Source organism: Ambystoma mexicanum, chromosome 4q (genome assembly GCF_040938575.1).
Source record: "Ambystoma mexicanum isolate Mex_15411 chromosome 4q, UKY_AmexF1_1, whole genome shotgun sequence".
Classification (NCBI taxonomy): domain Eukaryota; kingdom Metazoa; phylum Chordata; class Amphibia; order Caudata; family Ambystomatidae; genus Ambystoma; species Ambystoma mexicanum.
Window position 1 is genome coordinate 441,502,741 of NC_090928.1, and position 21,207 is coordinate 441,523,947.

At 47.1% G+C, this 21,207-nt stretch overlaps 1 protein-coding gene across 1 annotated transcript in view; it reads left to right on the forward strand.

Moving 5' to 3' along the window:
- The window catches only part of USP34 (ubiquitin specific peptidase 34), a 3,618,222-nt gene that overhangs the window by 2,269,068 nt on the left and 1,327,947 nt on the right, over window positions 1-21,207 (forward strand). The window contains exon 43 of the mRNA XM_069608012.1: window positions 214-279. Within this exon, the coding sequence (XP_069464113.1) occupies window positions 214-279 (66 nt within the window). The remainder of the gene's footprint in view (window positions 1-213; window positions 280-21,207) is intronic.

Genomic DNA, 21,207 nt, shown 5'->3' on the forward strand with positions numbered 1-21,207 from the left:
GGAAGTTGAGCTGAGGCACCCAAAGTCCCAATGAGAAGCTGACAAAGACTAATCACAGAAAGTAAAATGTTACTCTATTTTAAAACAAAGCAGGGGAAGCCAACTTTGAAATATGGTCCAGGTATCAGGTTGGAAATGTCGATACATTTGAAGAAGAACCTGCATATTATTCCTTGATAAATGTTTCTTTTCACTGCCCACTTTGTTTTGTAGTATTCCGAAGACATGAAGCATAAGACTACGCTTCTGGAGCTCCAGAAAATGTTCACACATTTAATGGTAAGGGCTCTGTAATACAAATAATGTTGTTAAGAAAGTCTGATCATTTATGTTTTTCTGTTTGGTAATTGGTAATCCAGTTGTGTAAAGAAAAAAACAGCTTTTGTCTTTCTGCCTAAAACTTGTTTAAACTATCTTCTAGTGGGTTGTGTCCTCCCATGTATTCCTCATATTAGATATATTTTTCCTGCAGCAGTAGATCTCATAAACTCTGAAAACAGGGGGGCACTAGCCGACTCTGACTTAGAGGATCCTCAGTGCTCTTATTGTCGTGTTGGGACGTGACATCAGTGTCGGTACAAATAGAACGCAACGCGTTCCAGGGACTTCAGTTCTTTTTCTGATCAGTATACTTCTCAGGGACGATCTTTCAATACCTGCAAGTTTTTGTGTGACACACTCGATAAATACTATCTTACGATGAATATGTTGACTCCAAAACCCTCTGGCTTCATGAGACTGCAACACTAATATGTCCCTGACGGAACGTCACAAGGTGTCTCTGTGGTGCCTCTGCATCCCATCGCCGATTGTGGGTCATGTCAAATCATTGAAGGAGGGAGCATCAAAGTTAACTCTCTGGCATTCACCATCAAATTCGTCCAGAACAATCACCTCAACATGAAGGTTTGATTAGAGAAAAAGTTCTGGGACGATCAAGAGATCACTGGAAAAATCTAAAACAAGATCTAAAAAACACTGAATGTGTTTTCTTTGAAGAAGGCAAAAAAAAGACAGCAATATTGATTGTCAGACTCCTCACCTGACAGGCATGCATGTTTCCCCTCCAAATCCACTTTGCTGTGAAACTGGAATGAATTCTGACAAAAAATGTTGGCGGTCTTTGAGAAAGTGGGTTCCCAGATTGCTCCTCGGGAGGCAAAAAACTGAAGACCATCATGCCCACCAATTCTGGCGATGCCTGAAGGGTCTTTAATTGCCGTGCTTCCTTCAAGCCCATGGATGGTGAAATCCTTGAGAAAGCTTGGTGAGCCCTCAACGCCATCGGCAATCCCATCGGCCGCTATGCTCTTCAACATGGTGTTGGTGCCGAAAGCCCCCTCGATTTGGATAGCAGAGCAATCCTCAACTTCGAGGTTTACTCTGAAATCCAGAAAAGATTTTCTGGGTTGTATTAGAAGTATATTCAACGAGGACGGTTACCCGATTTGAGCCGTTAGCATTGACTTGTCCCCCTGAAAAGTTCCAGTCAGAAAAGTACAGGCTAACCGAATTAGCCTTAAATCTTAAGAATGCTAGTGCTCTAGTCACCTTTCCTGTGGTGGAATTCGAACAGTCAGATACTTATGGCCATCCTAATGCTTCAGAATCAAAAATTATGGCAATGGTCAAGGATGCCTTAGCCTGGTTACTTCCTTGTAGGGAGATCACGGAGTATGCCTTGACAGACATCCTCGACAGAGAGACAACACAGGTGAAACGTGCACATCCCTTTCATGCTGCCATCAAAGATCTTTTGCTAGAGCTGTGGAAAAAAACCCTGCTTGGGGCCTGCAGTGCATAAGAATCTAGTTAAGAAATATAAAGCAGCATCCTCTGACTCGGAATTCCTTTCAAGGCACCCCACTCACAACAGCCTAGTGGTTCAACTAGCGACATTTAACGCTAAGGCAAGCTCTTACTCCTTGTTGCCCTCTGATAGGAATGACGCGAGATATGGAGCCCTGTCTAAAAATGTTTGTTGCTTCTGGCAGCATGGCCCTAAAAGCCCTTTAACTAAACATGTGCGCTCCCAAACATACAAATACATGGTAGGTGGTGATATCTAAGTCTGTGGAGCATGTCTCAGAGTGTGAAATGAGGGATGGACCCTTCAGCATTATGGAAGATGGCAAAGAAGCCATGTGCCAAGTACCAGTCAGGTCTGGATGCAGCAGACTGCGTGGCAAGAACCTTGGCTACAAACTCAGTTTCACTAAGGTTTGCCAGGCTCAAGAAGTCAGGGTTTGCATAGGATGTGCAATCATGTGAAATCCAAGTTACTTGACATGCCATTCAGTGGTTCTCATGTGTTTGGCCCTACAGCGGATGATAGCCTAGAAAAACTACAGGCATCTAAAGGAGCAGCAAAATCACAGTGCCGGGGGGCTATTGTATAGAACTCATACAGAGACCATCCAACCACCCGCCAAAACAGAGGCAAACAACACAGGAAGAAAAATGCTTTCTGCTAGAAGAAGTGAAAGCACTGCTGGAAAAGAACGATATAGAAATTGTCCCGGTAAACAAGGGTATCTATTCAACGTACTTCCTTGTGCCAAAGAAAGACCTTACAATGCGCCCTGTCCTAGAACTGTGCTTTGCAACCACATATGTAAAGCCACTGAAGTTCTGCATGATAACACTACAAGAAGTAATCCCCCTGCTAAAACAGGGGGACTACATGGCAACATTGGATATGAAAGACTCATAGTTTCATATTTCAATGTTCCCAGCCTACATAAAATTCCTGCGCTTCAAAATAGCAAATCAACACTACCAGTTCAAGGTGCTCCCCTTCGGCATAGCCTCAGCTTCAAGGGTATTCACCAAGGTATTGGCAGTAGTGGCGGCGCACTTACACAGACAATCTTCCCTGTGTACCTTTATCTGGACGACTGGCTGATAACAGGGGAATCCCCTCAAATTTGCAAGCAAAATACCCAGAGATCAATCAAACTTCTGTTCAAATTGGGGTTTTCAATCAACGAGAACAAATCAAACCTCGTTCCAAGCCAAACCAAGGAGTTCCTAGGAGCTATCATAATGACAATATAGGGGCTAGTCTTCCCCTCAAACGGAATAGTTCAAAACATGCTGCTGCAGATGCCTCATTATCTCGCTGGTCGACAAATAACCGTACTTAAGGAAATGCGCCTGCTTGGAATGATAGCTTCATGCATTTATCTAGTTCCACACACACGGCTGCGCAAGTGCCCAATTCAGGAGTGGTTAGCGAAGCAATGGTCTTGGGCAATCGGTCAGTGGTACGATCTTGTGGTTGTTTCGCTATCCCTTGTACAAATGCTACGCTGGTGGGCCAAGGAAAATCTATTAAAGGGAACCCTTTCAAAATCCACCAGTTCAAGCGATACAACAGACGCCTCTCTCCGGATTGGGAGCACCATTACCTTCACCACACAGGGCATGGCCTGTGGACACAGATCACAGCCCAAAACCACTTCAACCTTTTGGAGCTACTAGCTGTACTCAAGCCCTAAAGCTTTTCAGCTGCATCTAGCAGATCAGACAGTGCAAGTCCTCACAGACAGCACCACTGCCATGTTTTACATAAACAAGCAGGGAGACACACACGCTCTCCAAGTCTGTCCCGGTTATCCCAAAAAATGTGGAAGTGGGCACTCAAGCGAAACATGTTTCTAGTCTTTCAACACGTTCCAGGGGAACTCAGTGCTCTAGCAGACACTCAAAGCAGAAATCCTCTACCTGAGGAGCACAAGTGACAACTCAGCAGAGAAATTCTATACAAAGTCTTCTCACTGCAGGGTTATCCTCCTTTAGACTGGCTCGCCACAAACCTTAACACAATACCCAGACTTCACATCCAGGTTTACCCAACCAGAGTCCAAGGGGGAACGCCCTGTGGATGTGCTGGTCAGGGAAATGTGCTTAAACTTTTCCCACCAACACTACTCCTCAGCAGGATAGTGCACAAGATGCACTAGGAACAAGCCAAACTAATGCTGATAGCCCCTATGTGGGCAGGACATCCATGGTTTTCACATCTGCTTAAACTGACAATGTACAAACCGATCAAACTCCTGTGCCCCTACAACATGCTATCCCAGCACAGGGGGACAACACTTCACCCACATCCTCAGTCTATGAACTCGGCAGCATGGCTCCTGAAGTCATAGAGTTTGAACACTTACAATTACAAAGGTGTATGGATATCCTCAAGGAGGCTTGCAAACCCAACACCAGGCACTGCTATTTCAACAAGTGGAAAAGATTTGTAATATGGTGCTGATGAAAAACTTTGAATCCAATTGAATATACCCCATCAAAAATTCTTCACTACATGCTCTACTTACTGGACTCTGGCTTAGTATTTAACTCCATCAAAGTTCACCTAGTGGCTCTATCCGCGTACACCAGTTCACAGAACAAGGTGTCCTAGTGGAAAGTTCCTGTTATTAAGGCTTTCATATAGGGAGGAAAGAGAGTTTACCCCCCCATTTCCAACTTGTCTCCAGTTTGGGATCTTAATGTACTCTCGAAGCTCATGGGTCCGCCCTTTGAGCCTATGCACAAATCCTGCCTCAAACACCTAACATACAAGACAGCTTTCCTAGTAGCCATCACCTCAATAAGACGGGTTAGTGAGGTACAAGCATTGTCAGCGCAAGACCTTTTCTTTGTTATCTACAAGTTCAATTAGAAGGTGGTACTTGGAACACACCCTGGATTTTCACCTAAATTCATATCCAAGTTCCTTGCTAACCAGTACATTGAACTACCCACTTATTTTCAAAATCCAACTTACTCAGATGAGAGAAACCCCCATACACTCGATATAAGGAGGGCAGTTTTGTACTATGTAAACCAAAAAAAAAACGCTAAGGAAAACAGATCAACCGTTTGTCTCCATAGCACCTGGCAGGGAGGGTGATCACATTTCAAAGACCGCCATCTTCAAATGGATAGTTTTTTATTTTTTTATTTCTTTATGTTGGGGAGAATTCTCTGTATAGGCTGAATTTCCTAACCTAGTGAGTCCCCCAGCAGCTTGCTGGAATTTTGGGGTTTATTTTTTTTCTCCTGCCAAGAGTGAGACTCTTTTACCCTCACTCTTGGGCATGATTTGAGTGTGTTTCTTTGACTCTAGATGTGTTTAATGGGCTATGGGGTCTTTTACTCCATAGGGCTTCATGTGTTTTTGTGATGTGTGTTACACAGCACCCTCAGTGCAGTAACACAGGGGTGTCATAGTGACCCCCCCCCCCAGTATAGACTCCATACCCTGGGACTGACTACTGTCTCCCAGAGCATGTAAAGTTACCATTGACTTTACAAGTCTCAAATTCTGAACAGAACCAGTACAAACCATCATATTGTGGACGTACTGGCCGGGGCAATTCGACTGTCCCGGGGTATGTTAGTCGAGGGGGCACGTCTCCGTCCCCCCTGATCGAGTTTTGGCTGGTGGCAGTGGATACTACTTTTTATATTCGACCGCGAATATATTCCTGTGGGATTTTCCCATTGTTCGAGGCTACCAACTTTAATTATTTAATTCCTATAGCCTCGAACATACCGCCGGTTTATTTATTTAATATTAATTCTCCGGTTGTTATTTTTTGCCAAGACTCGGTTCTAAAATGGCGTTTGTGTTCTCTTCTGTGACTCCAACCCAAGTCGAGCCCTTTGTTCCACTTTTTGGCAGGCTTCTCCACAGAAGCCTCCAAAAGTGGTGCCTCTCTGTCCGGGTACCACAGGGGGTGTGGGAGGGGGTTTAGGCACCCTGGACTGAGTTGCCTAGGCAACTCAAGTCGCACTCCGTCCTGATTGGCCCAAGTGGTGAGCCGGTCGGCTCACCACTTGGCATGTTTGAGTGACAGCGAGGCTGAGTGAATGGGGTTTTTCTGCATAAAAGCAGGGCTTTGGGGACTGGAACTTCAGAAGTCGCCACATGACCTAATAATCCAATGAGGGAGAAGCTGAGCCGACCTGCTACGACGACACCACCGGTGGAGCCCTGCTGAACCGTCGCACCACTTTTCCCAACGACAGAGGAGATCTCCAGCCCGGAGAGTCTTCTTCCTTCGACTGGTGGGGATAACCAGTCTGCTTCCTTTTTCGCTTCCTGGAACAACTCGTGGCCGCCTTGCCTGTGCCAAGCACCCTGGCAACCAGGATACCACGTTTTACCACTACCGCGAATCAAAGGGTAGTACCTTTAACCGGAAAACTCTGCGGCTGGTTTCTTCCCTGGCAGTGCAACGACCTTCATCTTTCATCCACGTCGAGATCTTCTCTTCCTCTGGACGATGCCGCGACTTGCACCTGCTGCCAGGAACAACTGCCCCCGGTGGAGGATCCTTTCCACCTAAGGTACCGTGTTCCGCCTGGCTTCCCTTGCAACCGACTGTACGGGGTAGATTTAGCCCCCGGCTTTCAAACCTGGGTTAGCCTGGGACACCCTGGCTAAACTTTTCTGAGCCTAACTAAAACCTCTCTGAACTCCCTGCAAGACTTTTTAAGCCTCTTGTCGTGTGATCTTGGGTGCATTTTGCCCTGCTCTCTCCAAGAGTGGGCCCGGCCTATGGACTTTGGCTCACAAGTAACTTTTGACTTTCCTGCCTTGCTTAAGAGTTCCTAAGTATTAGCGTGGTGTATTTTCCTACATTCTGCCTTTTTCCCTCCCTTTTTCGTTAACTTATTGGAGTGCCATCTATAGTTAAGCGCTCACCTCTGTCTGGAATTAAGTGGTGTTAACTAAGACTTGTCTGATAAGGAATAAGGGATGTATATATAATAATAGTAACTGTGTTTAGAGTGATTTACAATATTAGTGCTGGAGTGTTTCAATAAGTGTGTTTTAAAATAAATAATTATATACCTTGATACCAAAGCTCTGGTCAGTGTTTGCTTGTGCTATTGTATCTGAGTGCCTATTGTGTATACTTTACATAGTGCCTAACTCTTCTTGAGGGATGTCTGACTGCTCAGCCACAGCTACCAGGTAAATCTGGGTGGTACAGACTGCTACCAAGTGGGTTTACTGCCAACACCTGTAGTCCTAAATCTTTTGCAGTGGTCCCCAAGGGAACTGCACAGGTTTCTGCCTAACACTTTATTAAACAATTTGCATCTCATCAACACACCAAACATGGTTATTGTACATTACGACATTGGATACCAGGTGGTTGCATTTTGAAACTGTTACAGCATTAAAGTAGATCACAAATTCAATTTACAAGCTCTACATTGGCACTATGCATGTGACATGGAATTCACTGACCCTCCAGGGGACCCTCAAGTCTCTACGGGTCCTATTGTACCTCCCCCCGAGGATACCTCATAATGATGGTCCCAGACATTCTGCTCTGGAGGAGAGTCACTCTGGGTTGCCCTTCCGGGTTAATAGATATGCCGTGAGGGGGTTCAAAATATTTTTGGGTCGATTTTGCAGCCCGCAAAGGGTTGCATATTCCTTTTATCCATGTCACACAGCCAAACTAGGTCTTTCAGCCAATCATTCACCCTCGGAGGTGTTGCACTAGTCCATTTTATCAGGATACACCTCCTTGCAGCAATCATGTAGGTCAACTGTAGCCGTCAACACTGATTTGGAAGCCCCGGGAGCCACCCAAACATACAGCTCAACAATACTTACCCCAGCGTCCAGATACCCCTGAGTCAGGCGCGCTATACAAGTAAAATAAACAAACAAACAAAACAAACGCATCCCGCCCCAACATCTCTGTCATGGTACCCGCCACTTCCTCCCAAAAAGAGTGCAGCTTTGCACAGGACCATAGCATATGTAACAGGTCGGCTGGGTCCGCATTACATTGTGGGCAATTAGCGGGTTTACTACTGTCATACTGGTGGGTACGTGCAGGGGAGATGTATGCTCTGTGCAGAGTCTTTAGTTGGATTTGCTGTAGCCGAGAGTTAAAGGCACCCTTGTGTGTTGTGCTGCAAATCACCACCCATTGGTTGTCTGTGAGGGGCACCCCTGAGTCGTCCTCCCATTTACTCTTGCATTTCAAATGTTAATAAGACTGGATTATCTTGTATATTGCAGAGACCACTCCTTTACCCCCAGGGGAGTTTCTGATATACTGCAGCAGGGGTGTTGTGTTCAGGATTGCTGGTAAAACTGGGGACCACTTTCTAAAAGCTGCCTTCATTCTAAGGTATTGCAATGTACGCTGTAGACTACTCCCCATCTTATCAACAAATAATTCCTGAGAGACGAACACCCCATCCAGGTACATGTCATCCAGTCGGTTAATGCCCACCAACCCCGCCACACCCCCACCCAGTCTCGTACAATAGCCTCATCACAGGTATGTGTCAAGAGTTTCTATGTTCCCCGGAGAAATGCCATGGTCGAACAGATTTTCCACCCCTAACCTTTTCAAAGCTCTCTGCCAAGTATGCACCGTGCAAGCGACCCGGTCGAATCTGCATTTGTCTGCGGTTTTGCCAGATATTAGTACTCCCTGGAGAGAAAATCGATGCACTGAGCTTTGTTCTATGCACACATGCAGAGTCTTCTGGGCTCCGGGCACCCAGAACTTTGCGAAAAACAGTTGTGCTGCCAGAAAATACAATTCAGCATCAGGGGCACCGATTTTCCCCTCCTCTCTCCCAGGGCTGGTTTAGTGCATCCCAGCTAATGCGTGGGTTTTTCGGATGCCAGGCTAATTTAATCAATAGGGAATGCACTTGCTTGAAATATCCCACCCCCGGCCATACCGGTATATTCTGAAAGATGTGCGGAAGTTTGGGGATCGCTATCATTTTAGCCACTGCAATTCTACCCATGAGCCTAAGGGGGAGCCTGCACAACCTATCCACGGTGTACTTTAAGATCTGTAAATATCGGTTGTGGTTGTTATCTAGCAGGGTCTGAGCATCTCTGCTCACCTGCACCCCCAGGTACGTGACCTCAAACTTTTCTCAGCCGTAACCCTCAGTGTTCGGGGGGCCTTGTAGTAGCCTTGTTCAGGGGGAATAGGGAGGATTTGGCCCTGTTTATTCGGAGTCCCGAGGCCTCACCGACACTCGCGCTTCCTGTGTTAATGGGGCTAAGATGCTTGCGGGGTCCCTAACATATACAATTGCGTCATCCGGATAGATACAGATCGACCTCCCTGGGATAAACCCAGATTGGTCCACATGGATGATGTGTGACGTGTGGGAGCAGTCGGTCCGCCAGTCCAAATGGATAGTTAAGTGCATACAGCTCTGCTATTCTCTATCGAAGAAAACCCTGCCTTTCAAAACCAAGAGCTCACTCTACCAGTGGTACAGGAGCTACTTTGGCATTTATTGCCAACGTCCCTCTAGACGCCAATTGACACATTGACAGATTGACACATTGACACAATGACATTTGAAACGCCATCTAGACGTGCCTCTAGACACATTCACAGGTGGCAGAAACGGTGCTAAAACATCTTTTTGCAGCTGTACCTTCTCACAACCCACCTCCTTCTCCGGATAGCATAGCATGTAATCTAAGCAGATCCACAAGCCTCAGAAGGGATACATTACTCACTGTAATCGTATTTCTGATGCTTGTATCTGCTTAAATTCACATGCGCCCACCCGTCCTCCCCTCTTGGAGTAGAAGGTGCATAACGTCTTTCTGTCTTTATCGCTTCTTATCTGCTTTATTACATCTGTATTCACGCTACACTTCATGCTACCTCATGTCAGAAACAAAACTATCTGAGGGACTGTGACGCGTGAAGGACCATGGGTACAGTGGATGTCACACTAGGGATAGCATCACTGACACGCCCAGTCGACATCCCTTTTCGAGTTTTGAAAACAAATAATGTAATACTCTGCGACTACCACTAGATGTCGGCCTATACATAGCATATCAATCTAAGCAGATACAAGCATCAGAAATACGATTACGGTGAGTAATTGATCCCATATATAGCGTGATCAAGCAAAGAGTTTGTTGTGAAAAAATGTGTTGTGCACCTAATCCCATGCAGACCTCCTATGACAACATGTTCATGGGAAATGCACTCTGCTGGTTCCATTGTGCTTCCACAAGGAATGAGAGGTAGAGTTGAAGTTTCTCTTCACGTAGACTGCCCTGTCATTCCTCAGTTATCTTGGCTTCCTGGGGGGGCTGGTCCCATTGTGTTCTGCAGATCCACTGAGGAGGGTCACCTTGCCTACCTGCGTGTCCTGTACCGGTCTATCTGAACCTGGGGGTCTCAGTCTTGGCCCTTTACTTCACCTCTTACCTTATACTGGTCTCCCATCAGAGGGCAGTAGGTCATTGTTAAGAAACATCTTCTTTTTGTAAGTTTCCCTCCACAGTTTCCTATGGAACCCCATTCTTTTTGCTTTGTTTTTGATTGTGCACTGACATTTTGAAGGCAAGTGAAGTCCACAGCTTCAACTCTTTCCTTTTGTTAAAGGGAAACGGATCAGTCCTTCAGACTATCAGTATTGGGAAACATTTTCCCTGTTTAAATTCTTGTATTTTTATATTACACACAGCATCTTAACTTGCAGTGCAGTGGGAATACTTTTGTATCACCCTATCTTTTTACAGATTGGATTTATGGTTGCCTAAAGACAAGCTGATGGCAGCAGTTACATTTGTACCGTTTTTGCATTATTGTTCCTGTGCTCATTTGCCTTTACCATGCGTGTCTACTTAACGTTACTGGTGCCCTACAATGTCTGTGCCACGAGATTTCAGCATGTTCCGTTTTGTAGTTTGGCCTCCTTCTTCCCGTGACGAGGCACAAATGAGACGCGGACACAGAGGACTCATTACTTTGGCTAGAAACTTAAATTTGAAATAATAAAGGGGTTGGAAAATGCCTCACTATCCCTAATCTAGGAGGTCTTTCCCTGCCTCAAGCAAAATGTATGGGCCTGTTCTTCGTCAAGATGTCCAAAGCAGAAATATGTCCTTTGTCTGAAATCCTATTCTGGACCTCACTGTAAAACTTACTCTAAGGTCCAAAGGATATTGTTTCTGGATTTCAAAGTGCACAAATGTTCAGAATCAATGCAAAGATGTAAATCCATCCAAAATGTTCCAAGTGGACGAATGTTTAGTTCCGGGGAATGACTCCCTTCCCCAGGTTTTTTCTTCACGTTTCAGCTAGTATATAATCCTAAGGGCAGGTGACTTCCTAGGGATTCTCTTCTTTACTGTATTTACAATTTGGGTGCCGGTCCCAGACCCGCAGGTTGCCTGGCACACTCTCCTGCCAGGCTCCTCTTCACTCTTATAGCACTTCACAATCTCAAAGGCATGTGTCTTCTTTGAGATTATTTTTCCTTCTGTGCACACTTTAGCCTTTTCACACACTTGACTCTGCCTGGCATACTCTCCTGCCAGCGGTTTCACACAATTACGTTTAAACAAAATGCTTCTCTTCAACTGGTGTACTCTCCTGCCAGGTCTTTCAAATAGTTACTTTTCCCTTTTATCCATGAAACAATATTAGCCCAATGTGGCGGAAACGTTCCTTGCTTAAAAAATGTAGTTTCAATAATAGCTCTCCTTTTCATACAATGGGATTTCCCCCCTGTCTAAGTCCATTCACATTTATTTGACTTTCTTTCTCAATTCTGTCTCGGGATATGTGACCCGTTTGTGGCATGGCTTACAGGTATGTAAACCTCTTCAATTTGTTCCTGTGTTGCTCCTATGAAGCAACCCTTCCTCCTTCCCTGAGCTTACGGAGTGCTTTTAGTGTCCCTCATGCTTCTCTGCTTCAGTTTCTTGTGTTGCTGGCTTGGCCTGCGCCCGGTTAGCCGCTGTGCCTTTGCTGTGTCCTCCTCTGCTGTATCTGGTTGCCGCTGCCTTGCGTTATCCGGCGGTGAGCCGACTGCATTCCGGTTCCTCTTTGTTAGGGAGAATTCTCTGTTTAGGCTGAATTTCCTAACCTAGTGAGTCCCCCAGCAGCTTTGCTGGATTTTTGGGGTTTATTGTTTTCTCCTGCCAAGAGTGAGACTCTTTTACCCTCACTCTTGGACATGATTTGAGTGTGTTTCTTTGAATCTAGATGTGTTTAATGGGCTATGGGGTCTTTTATTCCATAGGGTTTCATGTGTTTTTGTGATGTGTGTTACACAGCACCCTCCGTGCAGTAACACAGGGGTGTCATAGTGACCCCCCAGTATAGACTCCATACCCTGGGACTGATTACTGTCTCCCAGGGCATGTAAAGTCACCATTGACTTTACTAGTCTTAAATTCTGAACAGAACCAGTACAAACCATCATATTGTGGACGTACTGGCTGGGGCAATTCGATTGCCCCAGGGTCTGTTAGTCGAGGGGGCACGTCTCCGTCCCCCTGATCGAGTTTTGGCTGGTGGCAGTGGATACTACTTTTTATATTCAACCGCAAATATTTTCCTATGGGATTTCCCATTGTTTTAGGCTACTATCTTTATTTAATTATTTACGGTAGCCTCGAACATACCGCTGGTTTATTTAATTAATATTAATTCTCCGGTTGGTATTCTTTGCCAAAACTTGATTCTAAAATGGCGTTTGTGTTCTCTTCTGTGACTCCAACCCAAGTCGAGCCCTTTGTTCCACTTTTTGGCGGGCTTCTCCACAGAAGCCCTCCAAAGTGGTGCCACTATGTCTGGGGTACTTAGGAGGGGTGGAGGGGAATTTAGGCACCCTGGACTGAGTTGCCTTGGCAACTCAAGTCGCACTCCGTCCTGATTGGCCCAAGTGGTGAGCCGGCCGGCTCACCACTTAGCATGTTTGAGTGACAGCTAGGCTGAGTGAATGGGGGTTTGCTGCATAAAAGCAGGGCTTTGGGGACTGGAACTTCAGAAGTCGCCACAGGACCTAATAATCCGACGAGGGAGAAGCTGAGCCGACCTGCCACGACACCACCACCGGTGGAGCCCTGCTGGACTGCCTCACCACTTTTTTCCAACGACAGAGGAGATCTCCCGCCGGAGAGTCTCCTTCCTTTGACTGGTGGGGATAACCAGTTTCACCGCCTTTTCGCTTTCCAGACGTATCTCGTGGCTGCCTTGCCCGTGCCAAGCACCCCGGTAACCGGGATACCACGTTTTACCACGACCGCGAGACAAAGGTACCACCTTTAACCGGAAAACTCCGCGGCTGGTTTCTTCCCTGGTAGTGCAACGACCTTCATCTTTCCTCTACGTCGAGATCTTCTCTTCCCCTGGACGACGACGCAACTTGCACCCACTACCAGGAACAACTGCCACCGCTGGAGGATCCTTCCCACTTAAGGTACCGTGTCCCGCTTGGCTTCCCTTGCAACCGACTGTACGGGGTAGATTTAGCCCCCGGCTTTCGAACCTGGGTTAGCCTGGGACACCCTGGCTAAACTTTTCTAAGCCTCTCTAAACTCTTTTCTGAACCCTCTGCAAGACTTTCTAAGCCTAGTGTAGTTGTGTGATCTTGGGCGCATTTGTGCTCTGCTCTCTCTAAAAGTGGGCCCAGCCTTTGGACTTTGGCTCACCAGTGACTTTTTGCTCTCTGCCTTGCTAACAGTGTTCTGGAATCGTAGAGTGGTGTACCCCTTCATATTCTGTCTTTTTCCCCTCCCCCTTTTTCACAAACTTATTAGAGTGCAATCTAGTTAAGCGCTCACCTCTGTATGAAAATAAGTGGTGTTTTACTGTGATTTTCTAATAGGGAAAAGGGGTGTGTAGATCATAATAGTAACTGTGTTTAGAATATTTTACAATAAGAGTGCTGGAGTATTTCAACTGTGTGTTTTTAAATAAATAATTATATACTTTGATACCAAAGCTCTGGTCAGTGTTTGCTTGTATTATTGTATCTGAGTGCCTATTGAGTATACTTTGCATACTGCCTAACTATTCTTGAGGGAAGTCTGACTGCTCAGCCACAGCTACCAGGTAAATCTGGGTGGTACAGACTGCTACCAAGTGGGTTTACTGCTAACACCTGTAGTCTTAAATCTTTTGCAGTTGTCCCTAAGGGAACTGCACAGGTTTCTGCCTAACACTCTTCCGCTGTTTGGATCAGCCTCGACACCGTTTCCCACAGCGTCCTCTTCCTCAGCATCCTGGTTGGTATCGGTGCAAGTCGCTGTGCAGCCCAGCGTCTGTAGCTTTCTGCTTGCTGTCAGCTGTGCTGGTTTTAAATGTCCTGGCATGATTGCATAATCTCCGAAGACTAGACTGCTGTGTGGGTTTACCGGTCTTGGTGATCTTCATCATTCTGTCCCTCTTCCTCGTCTCAGTGGTTACCATATCGTTCTTTAAATGATGTTGAGGAAACTGGTATGACATCTCGTTGGGATTGATCATTACAGATCCAGGCCTCTTGCACGTCCCAGTAATTGACATACTGGCCTTTGTGTCTTGTTAGTGAATACTAAGAATTGGTCTGGCAAGTGATTGAGGGAGAGTGTTACAGTATGCCATTAAGGCATGATGAATGGAGGGAACATCTGCACAAAGGAAGGGCGGAGGGGTGGGTGTGTGACTTGCCTCAATTATGTCGTATCCTTCCCCAGGCGTTCTCCTCCCTGTAGGTGGTCCTCTCTCATATAACTGCCCCCAGGGTCAGGATCAGGTAGCGGCTGCTGTCCTCTGGTCACATAGCGAGATGCTACCTCAGGGAGCGGAGTGATGACATCAGATTCATCACACTCCCTTCTCAGGAAAGTTCTTATAAGGTTGTGAACTTACCAGGAAAGCTGCTGCTTTCGCAAGCCCGTGCGCATTTCTGTGTGTGACCCAAGAAGGTGGCTGGGACGGTCTAGTCCCAGTCCACATCACTGGTGCCAGAAAGTCTGCTACTGGGATGGATGTGAAACCAGTAGGTATCCCTGATTGGACAACTACTAGCTGTTTGAATGGTGCAGATCCTTAACATTGGTGGGCTTAGACTAACTTCCAGCTCGGATTTTGGCTCAGAGAAGAACTCCTGCAGCCTTTATTCAGTTTTAAAGTGTAGCCAAGCATCCCTCGAAGAAGAGTAGCCTGTTGATGATCCAAATAAGACTCCTGAAATGTGCTAGCATCCTCTTCAGTATTTTCCCAGCAAAGCCCTGTTCCTTTGCTTGATCTCCGAAGTCCGCCTGCGATGCTTCAACCCTTGGACTAGTGCGACCAAATGGTCTAAACGCCTTCTCGAGGATCCATCCCTTCAGACCCTTCGGAAGTGTCCCTGGACTGCCCGGTGGACTGACCAACTCTCTCCTGGGCTACCTCGCCAGAACCGTCGCCATTCTGCTTCAAGCCTGTAACCTTGGTGGTCGCTAGCTTGTGCCACAAGTCACCTTCTCCCCGAACTCCAGCTTCCTATCTTCAAGGGAACCTGTCCTGGGGCAGCTTTCGTTACTGCAACTGGATGGATGCCTCTCGTCGCCTGCAAATAGTGATTTCCACTGGAACTCTTCCTCCATCCTGTGAAGTTTCCTGAAAAGGTCTGCATCGTTGTATTCTGCATTTCTTCACCGATAGGGAATGCATCTTGCAGTTGCACCCGCTTGGAAGAATCCTCTAACCTGCAAACCCTGGGCACCTCTCACCAGAGCAAAGGGTGGAAGATTGAGCCCCCAGAGGATCTATCACTACACCTGGGAAAATCAGAGTCATGGGGGTGAGTAAGCCCACCTGTGCCTGTCCCCCCTACCCTCCATTGGATAACATTGGGAACAAGTCCCTTTGTCTCCTATCTCCCCTCCACTCAATTGTGGTCTTGGAACTTGGATCGGGCATCTTGCCCCTCATTTAGCCTTTGGTCTGGAAGGAAGGAGAGAACTTACCTATCTACTGGTAAATTGTTATTGAACTTTTAATGCGTTTGAAACTAATCACCACCACAAGCCTATTGCGTCCTTTTCTAAAGAGAACTCATGGCTTTGAAAAACCTGTATTCAAACCTGTGATTTGGGCACTAGGATCCATACATCTTAGGGCTGCACTTCTAAATATAGGGATATTGTACTTGGGATGGATTCCCATCATTTTAATGCATCTGCATTACCTGCAATTCTTGGTACGTTGTTTGATGTATATTAAATGATCTTAATGGTGATTGTATATTTTTTTAATATAGAGTATTATGTGATAGTACTAACTGCTAGTTTCATTTTTCAGTGTGTTCTACAGACGTAAATAAATAAGTGTATTTCAATGGATTGCCATTTGAAAATAAGTGTATTTTCAAATGGTGGTTTCAAACAGTGTTCCGATTGTGGCACCAAGATATCCATCACTGACCCACAAGAGCTGTGTCTCTGGTGCTTCAGCATGGGACACGGGACTGACAGGCGTTTATCGTGTGCCAAAATGCAACCTAAATCCCTTTGCGATCGAGCTGCAAAACTCGCTCTGGTTCGACCGCCCTCAAAAACTCTGGTGCGGTCGACAGATTGGTCTCCAGGGGCCGAAACTGAGGGGTACACCCGTGAGAAAGAAAAAAGGCGGAAGAAGAAACTGTACCACTCGAGGAGCCACTCTTCCTCGTCCTGAAACAAGAAAAGGCGTCACTGCCATCGTCTGGATTCAGAGTCGTGGATGGATAAAGGTAAGCCGTCGGCTGGGCCTACCACCCGCCAAGAATGGGAGCATTTCAAATCCTCGATGCTTGTAATGTTCAAGCAGCATGCTGCAGTCGGCGCAGCTAACCCCTGCATGCAGCATTTTCAGAGCCAAGTGCAGCGCTCGGCATTCCCGACCCCTCTAGTGTCCCAACACCGCAAAACAAACCATTGATGTTGACAGTTGTCGAGAAAACATTCACTCCGCAACCCTGTATTTTTCGATACCATGGCAGGTATCTTCAGCGGTCATGATGTCGATGACCAGGAGGATGTTGATGGGTTCAGGTGGAGTCGATTATTTTGATGACCAGAATAGCCTTTTACAGCTGGCTCAAGGCCTCCAGGATGCCAGCAGTCTGGACACCTCGCCAGACCTCGAATTTCAGCAGTCGCAGCCCTAGCATCATAATACCTCTAAATTCAGCGCTCTGGTAGAAAAGGTTATTGACACCCTGGGATTGCACTCATCAGTGGCACGCCTGTACAAGGTTATGACCTTACCGACATTTTACATCAAGGCCTTACCACTGAACGCAATATGTCTTTAAACCCTGCTATTGCCGATGCTTTAGCAGTTATGTTGTAAAACCCTTGTTCCATTCCTCCCGTCAGTTCCACCATTTCTTGGAAATACAGGTCTGCTAGAGGAGACCCCTAATACCTCTGCTCACACCCTTCTCAGAGGGGATTGTTATGCAGGCTGCTACGTTCTCTTCTACATCCACTTTGCATCCAGACAGGGAAGCAAAAAAAAGTAGATGCACTGGCAAAGAAGGCATTCACTTCAGGTAACATGGCTCTCAAAGCTACAAATGTGGCAAGCAGTTTTGCCAAATACTCCTTCGGTCTAGCTGCTCAGTGTGTCCCGGAAGGAGAAATGCGCAAGGGATTCCTACAGCTAGTGAAGGATGGGAAAGAGGTGGCCAGGCATTCACTGCGAACGGGCCTGGACATCGCCGACTGTGTGGGCTGATCTATGGTGGCAGCCTTAACACTAAGAAGGCAGACCTGCTTAAAAACCTCTGGTTTTTACCTAATGTCCAAGTCAAGCTTCTGGACAAGCCCTTTGAAGGCGATCTTCTTTTTGGCCAGAAAGCTGATGATTCCTTAGAGAAATTTAAGGAATCCAAGATCACTGCCAAATCCTTAGACCTAGCTGCACAGCCGGCCAAACCTGCTTTTAGTTTCGCCTCTAGGGCACGGGGCTACAGGACATATGCTCCTTATGGCAGGAGACCGCAGTTCCACTGGCCAGGCAAGGGCAGAAGCATTTCACACGCTCCGGAAGAGGCAGAGGGGCTTCTAGAGGTCAACAGACAGCGTCCGCAGCCTGGGCGACCCAGCCCCTGAAGCTGCTTTGACAGTAGACTTGTTGGAGGACAGTTGACGGAGCATTTGCTTCAGTGGCAGGGACTTCTTTCGATGCCTGGGCATTACATCTCATTCAGTGGGGTTATTGTCTGCCATTTATGAGAAAACCACCAGACAGACAGGACTCCCTCCACCCCACACCCCCCACCTCCGATCCAACCGGGACAGGAGCTCCAGGAAGAACTGAGAGCCCTGTTGCTGAAGGGTGCAGTGGAAGAGGTACCACCTGACCAGAGAGGATCAGGCTTGTATTCCCGGTATTTCCTGATGCCCAAGAAAGGAGGATTTCTCTGTCCCATTCTGGACCTCAGGGCCCTGAACAAGTTCTTGAGGAAAGACACATTTAGGTTGGTCATGTTGAGAGAGATTCTCCACGCTCTCGAACTACAGTACTGGCTGGTGTTGATAGATCTACAGCACGCCTATTTCCATGTGCCAATCCATCAAAAAGCACACACGGTTTCTATGTTTCACGGTAGGAGATATGCACTATTATGATATGATGGTTTATTTATATAGCGCCTATACACAATGTGTTTCAAAGCGCTTCATGGAAAGGGAGGGAACAAGGGAAAATACAATGACATTCTTACAGGCCATGAACAAGGTTCAAGGTGCTTCCCTTTGGTCTTACCTGTACCCCAAGGGTCTTCACCAAACTCATGGTGGTAGTTGCGGCTCTCCTCAGGAGATCCGAGGTCCACATATTTGCATATCTGGACGACTGGCTAATCTGAGGAAGTCTGTAGTGCCGGTCTTGTCTCATCTTGAGGATACCTGCTTGCTGCTGCACAAGCTGGGCTTCTCCCTAAACTTAAAGAATTCCCACATGACACCAGTCCAGTGACTCCAGTTCATTGGAGCAGTCCTAGATACCCGTGTGGGGAAGGCCTTCCCTCCCGAGGAGAGAGTAGTCAGCTTGACACGTATGGTCGACTTGTTCCAGAACCATGGCACTCTAAAAGCAGCTTTTTTCCTCTGCAGTCTAGGCCTCATTTCGTCCTGCATTTTTCTAGTGCCAGAGGTCAGGTTGCACATGAGATCCTTGCAATGGCTACTGATGGATCAGGGATCTCAGTACATCTGCTCTCTTTCGGATTTCCTCAGGGTGTACGCATCAGTGGTCAACTGCCTGTCCTGGTGGGCGGACTGCAACAGTCTTTTGGCAGGGGAACCCTTCTGGCCCCCTTGGCCTCAGACCCGAGTGGTCACGGATGCGTCTTTGAAGCGTTGGGGCGCTCACTGCAAGGATTTGCAGGCGAGCGGTCTCTAGTCAGTGATGGAAGCCAGGTGGCACATCAACAGGCTGGAGTTGCGAGCTATCAGGCTGGCCCTGAAAGCATTCGCCCTGTCTCTGCAGGGGAAACATGTCCTTGTTCTGACAGACAACACAGTAGCAATGCACTGTCTCAACAAGCAAGGTGGTGTGCACTCCCATCCCCTCTGCACAGAGGCGATGATGCTTTGGTTCTGGTTGCTGGAGAACAGGATGTCGGTCTCTGCAAGTCATCTGGCAGGCACAGAGAACAACTAGTTGAATGCTCTGAGCAGGCAGAGCACGGTCTCGCACAAGTGAGAATTGTGCCAGGAAGTCCTAGAGGAGGTATTTTCTCTCTGGGGTACCCCAGCAGTGGATCTGTTTGCAACAGAGTCCAATAGGAAATGTGAACAGTTCTGCTTGAGGGAATGCCCAGCGAACGGTGTACTGGGGGACGCGTTTCTGTTGGATTGGACCTTCCCTCTCCTTTACGCGTTCCCTCCGATTCCCGTCATTCCATGGATTCTCCGGATGTTGAAGAGGTTTCGAGCCACCATGATCTTGATCTCCCCGGACTGGGCGAGGAGAACGTGGTACTCCGACCTTCTTGGATCTGTCCACCTTACTGGTTGCCTCGACGTCTGGATCTCCTAACTCAGTCCGAAGGTCGGATACGCCATCCGACTCCGCAATCCCTCAACCTACTTGCGTGGCTCTTGAGAGGATGAGATATGATGACTGGGACCTCTCTGAGAAAGTACTTTATCTTAAGATGTATGTGTATAGATGGAGAAGATTTGAGGCGTGGTGCAGGGAACCCCTTCTCTTGTCCCACCACTATAGTGATGGAGTTCCTTCTGTCACTGGCCTCTGCAGGCCTACAGGTCACCACAGTCAAAGGATATTTGGCGGCCTTGTCTGTGTTTAAAAGATCCCTGGACCAAGGTCCATTTTTTACGATCCCGGTAATGGCACATTTCCTGAAAGGCCTTGTAAATACGTTTCTGCCAACTCCCTTGGTTGTCCCGGATTGGGACCTTAATCTGGTTCTGACATTTCTGATGGTGGCTCCCTTTCAGCCTATGCCCTCTTGTCCCTTACGCTTTCGCTCTTTGACAACAGCCTTCTTGATGGCTATTTTTTGCTAGGCAGGTGAGTGAACTACAGGCCTTATGCTATAAGCCACCCTTCCTAAATCTTTTCCGGGAGAAAGTTTCACACAGGGTAAGGCCTGGCTTCCTCCCCAAGGTTGTCTCAGAATTTCACCTGTCAGTCCATCGACCTTCCGGTCTTCTACCCTCCTCCTCATCCTTCTAAGCAGGAGGAACAGTTACATCGCCTAGACCCAAAGAAGGCGTTGAGTTATTATATCGCCAGGACAGCCGATTTCAGGAGAGCTGACCAACGCTTTGTGGTCTTTTCCTTAGCCCGTAAGGGCCCGCCCATAACTAAGCAAACTTTATCCCGATGGATAATTTTCTGCATAGACGAATGCTACCAGTGCACTGGGAAGGAATTACCAGCAGGCATCAGGGTCCATTCGACAAGGGGAGTGTCAGCATCCACAGCATTGCAGAGGGGTGTCCCTTTCCGGGAGATTTGCCGTGCGGAGACATGGTCATCCCTGCATATCTTTGCAAAGCGCTGCAGTCTGGATGTGGCTCGTACTTCTGGTGCGTGTTTTGGCAGGGCAGTGCTGCAAATTTTCTTGGTATAACTTTCTGCCCGCCTCATTCATTTACTGCTTTGGGAGTCTATCAGATGAGGAATCTGCAGGAGAAAGGCAATCCATTGAAGGAGAAATTACTTAACGTAATGTTCTTTCTATGGATTCTTCTACCCCCCCCCCCCACCCTGACTCCTCATTTCCCCTCCCATCCATCCCAGTTCAGAAAGTCAGTGGTTGGTGCGCATCCTCTCTTTCACATTGACTTGGTGTTGGGCCTCTATGTCCGTTTTCTGTTGTCCTGCCTCAGTTTATTAAAACAAAGATTTTTCTAACACTACTTGTAGTGTTTGTTCAATTGTTCCACCT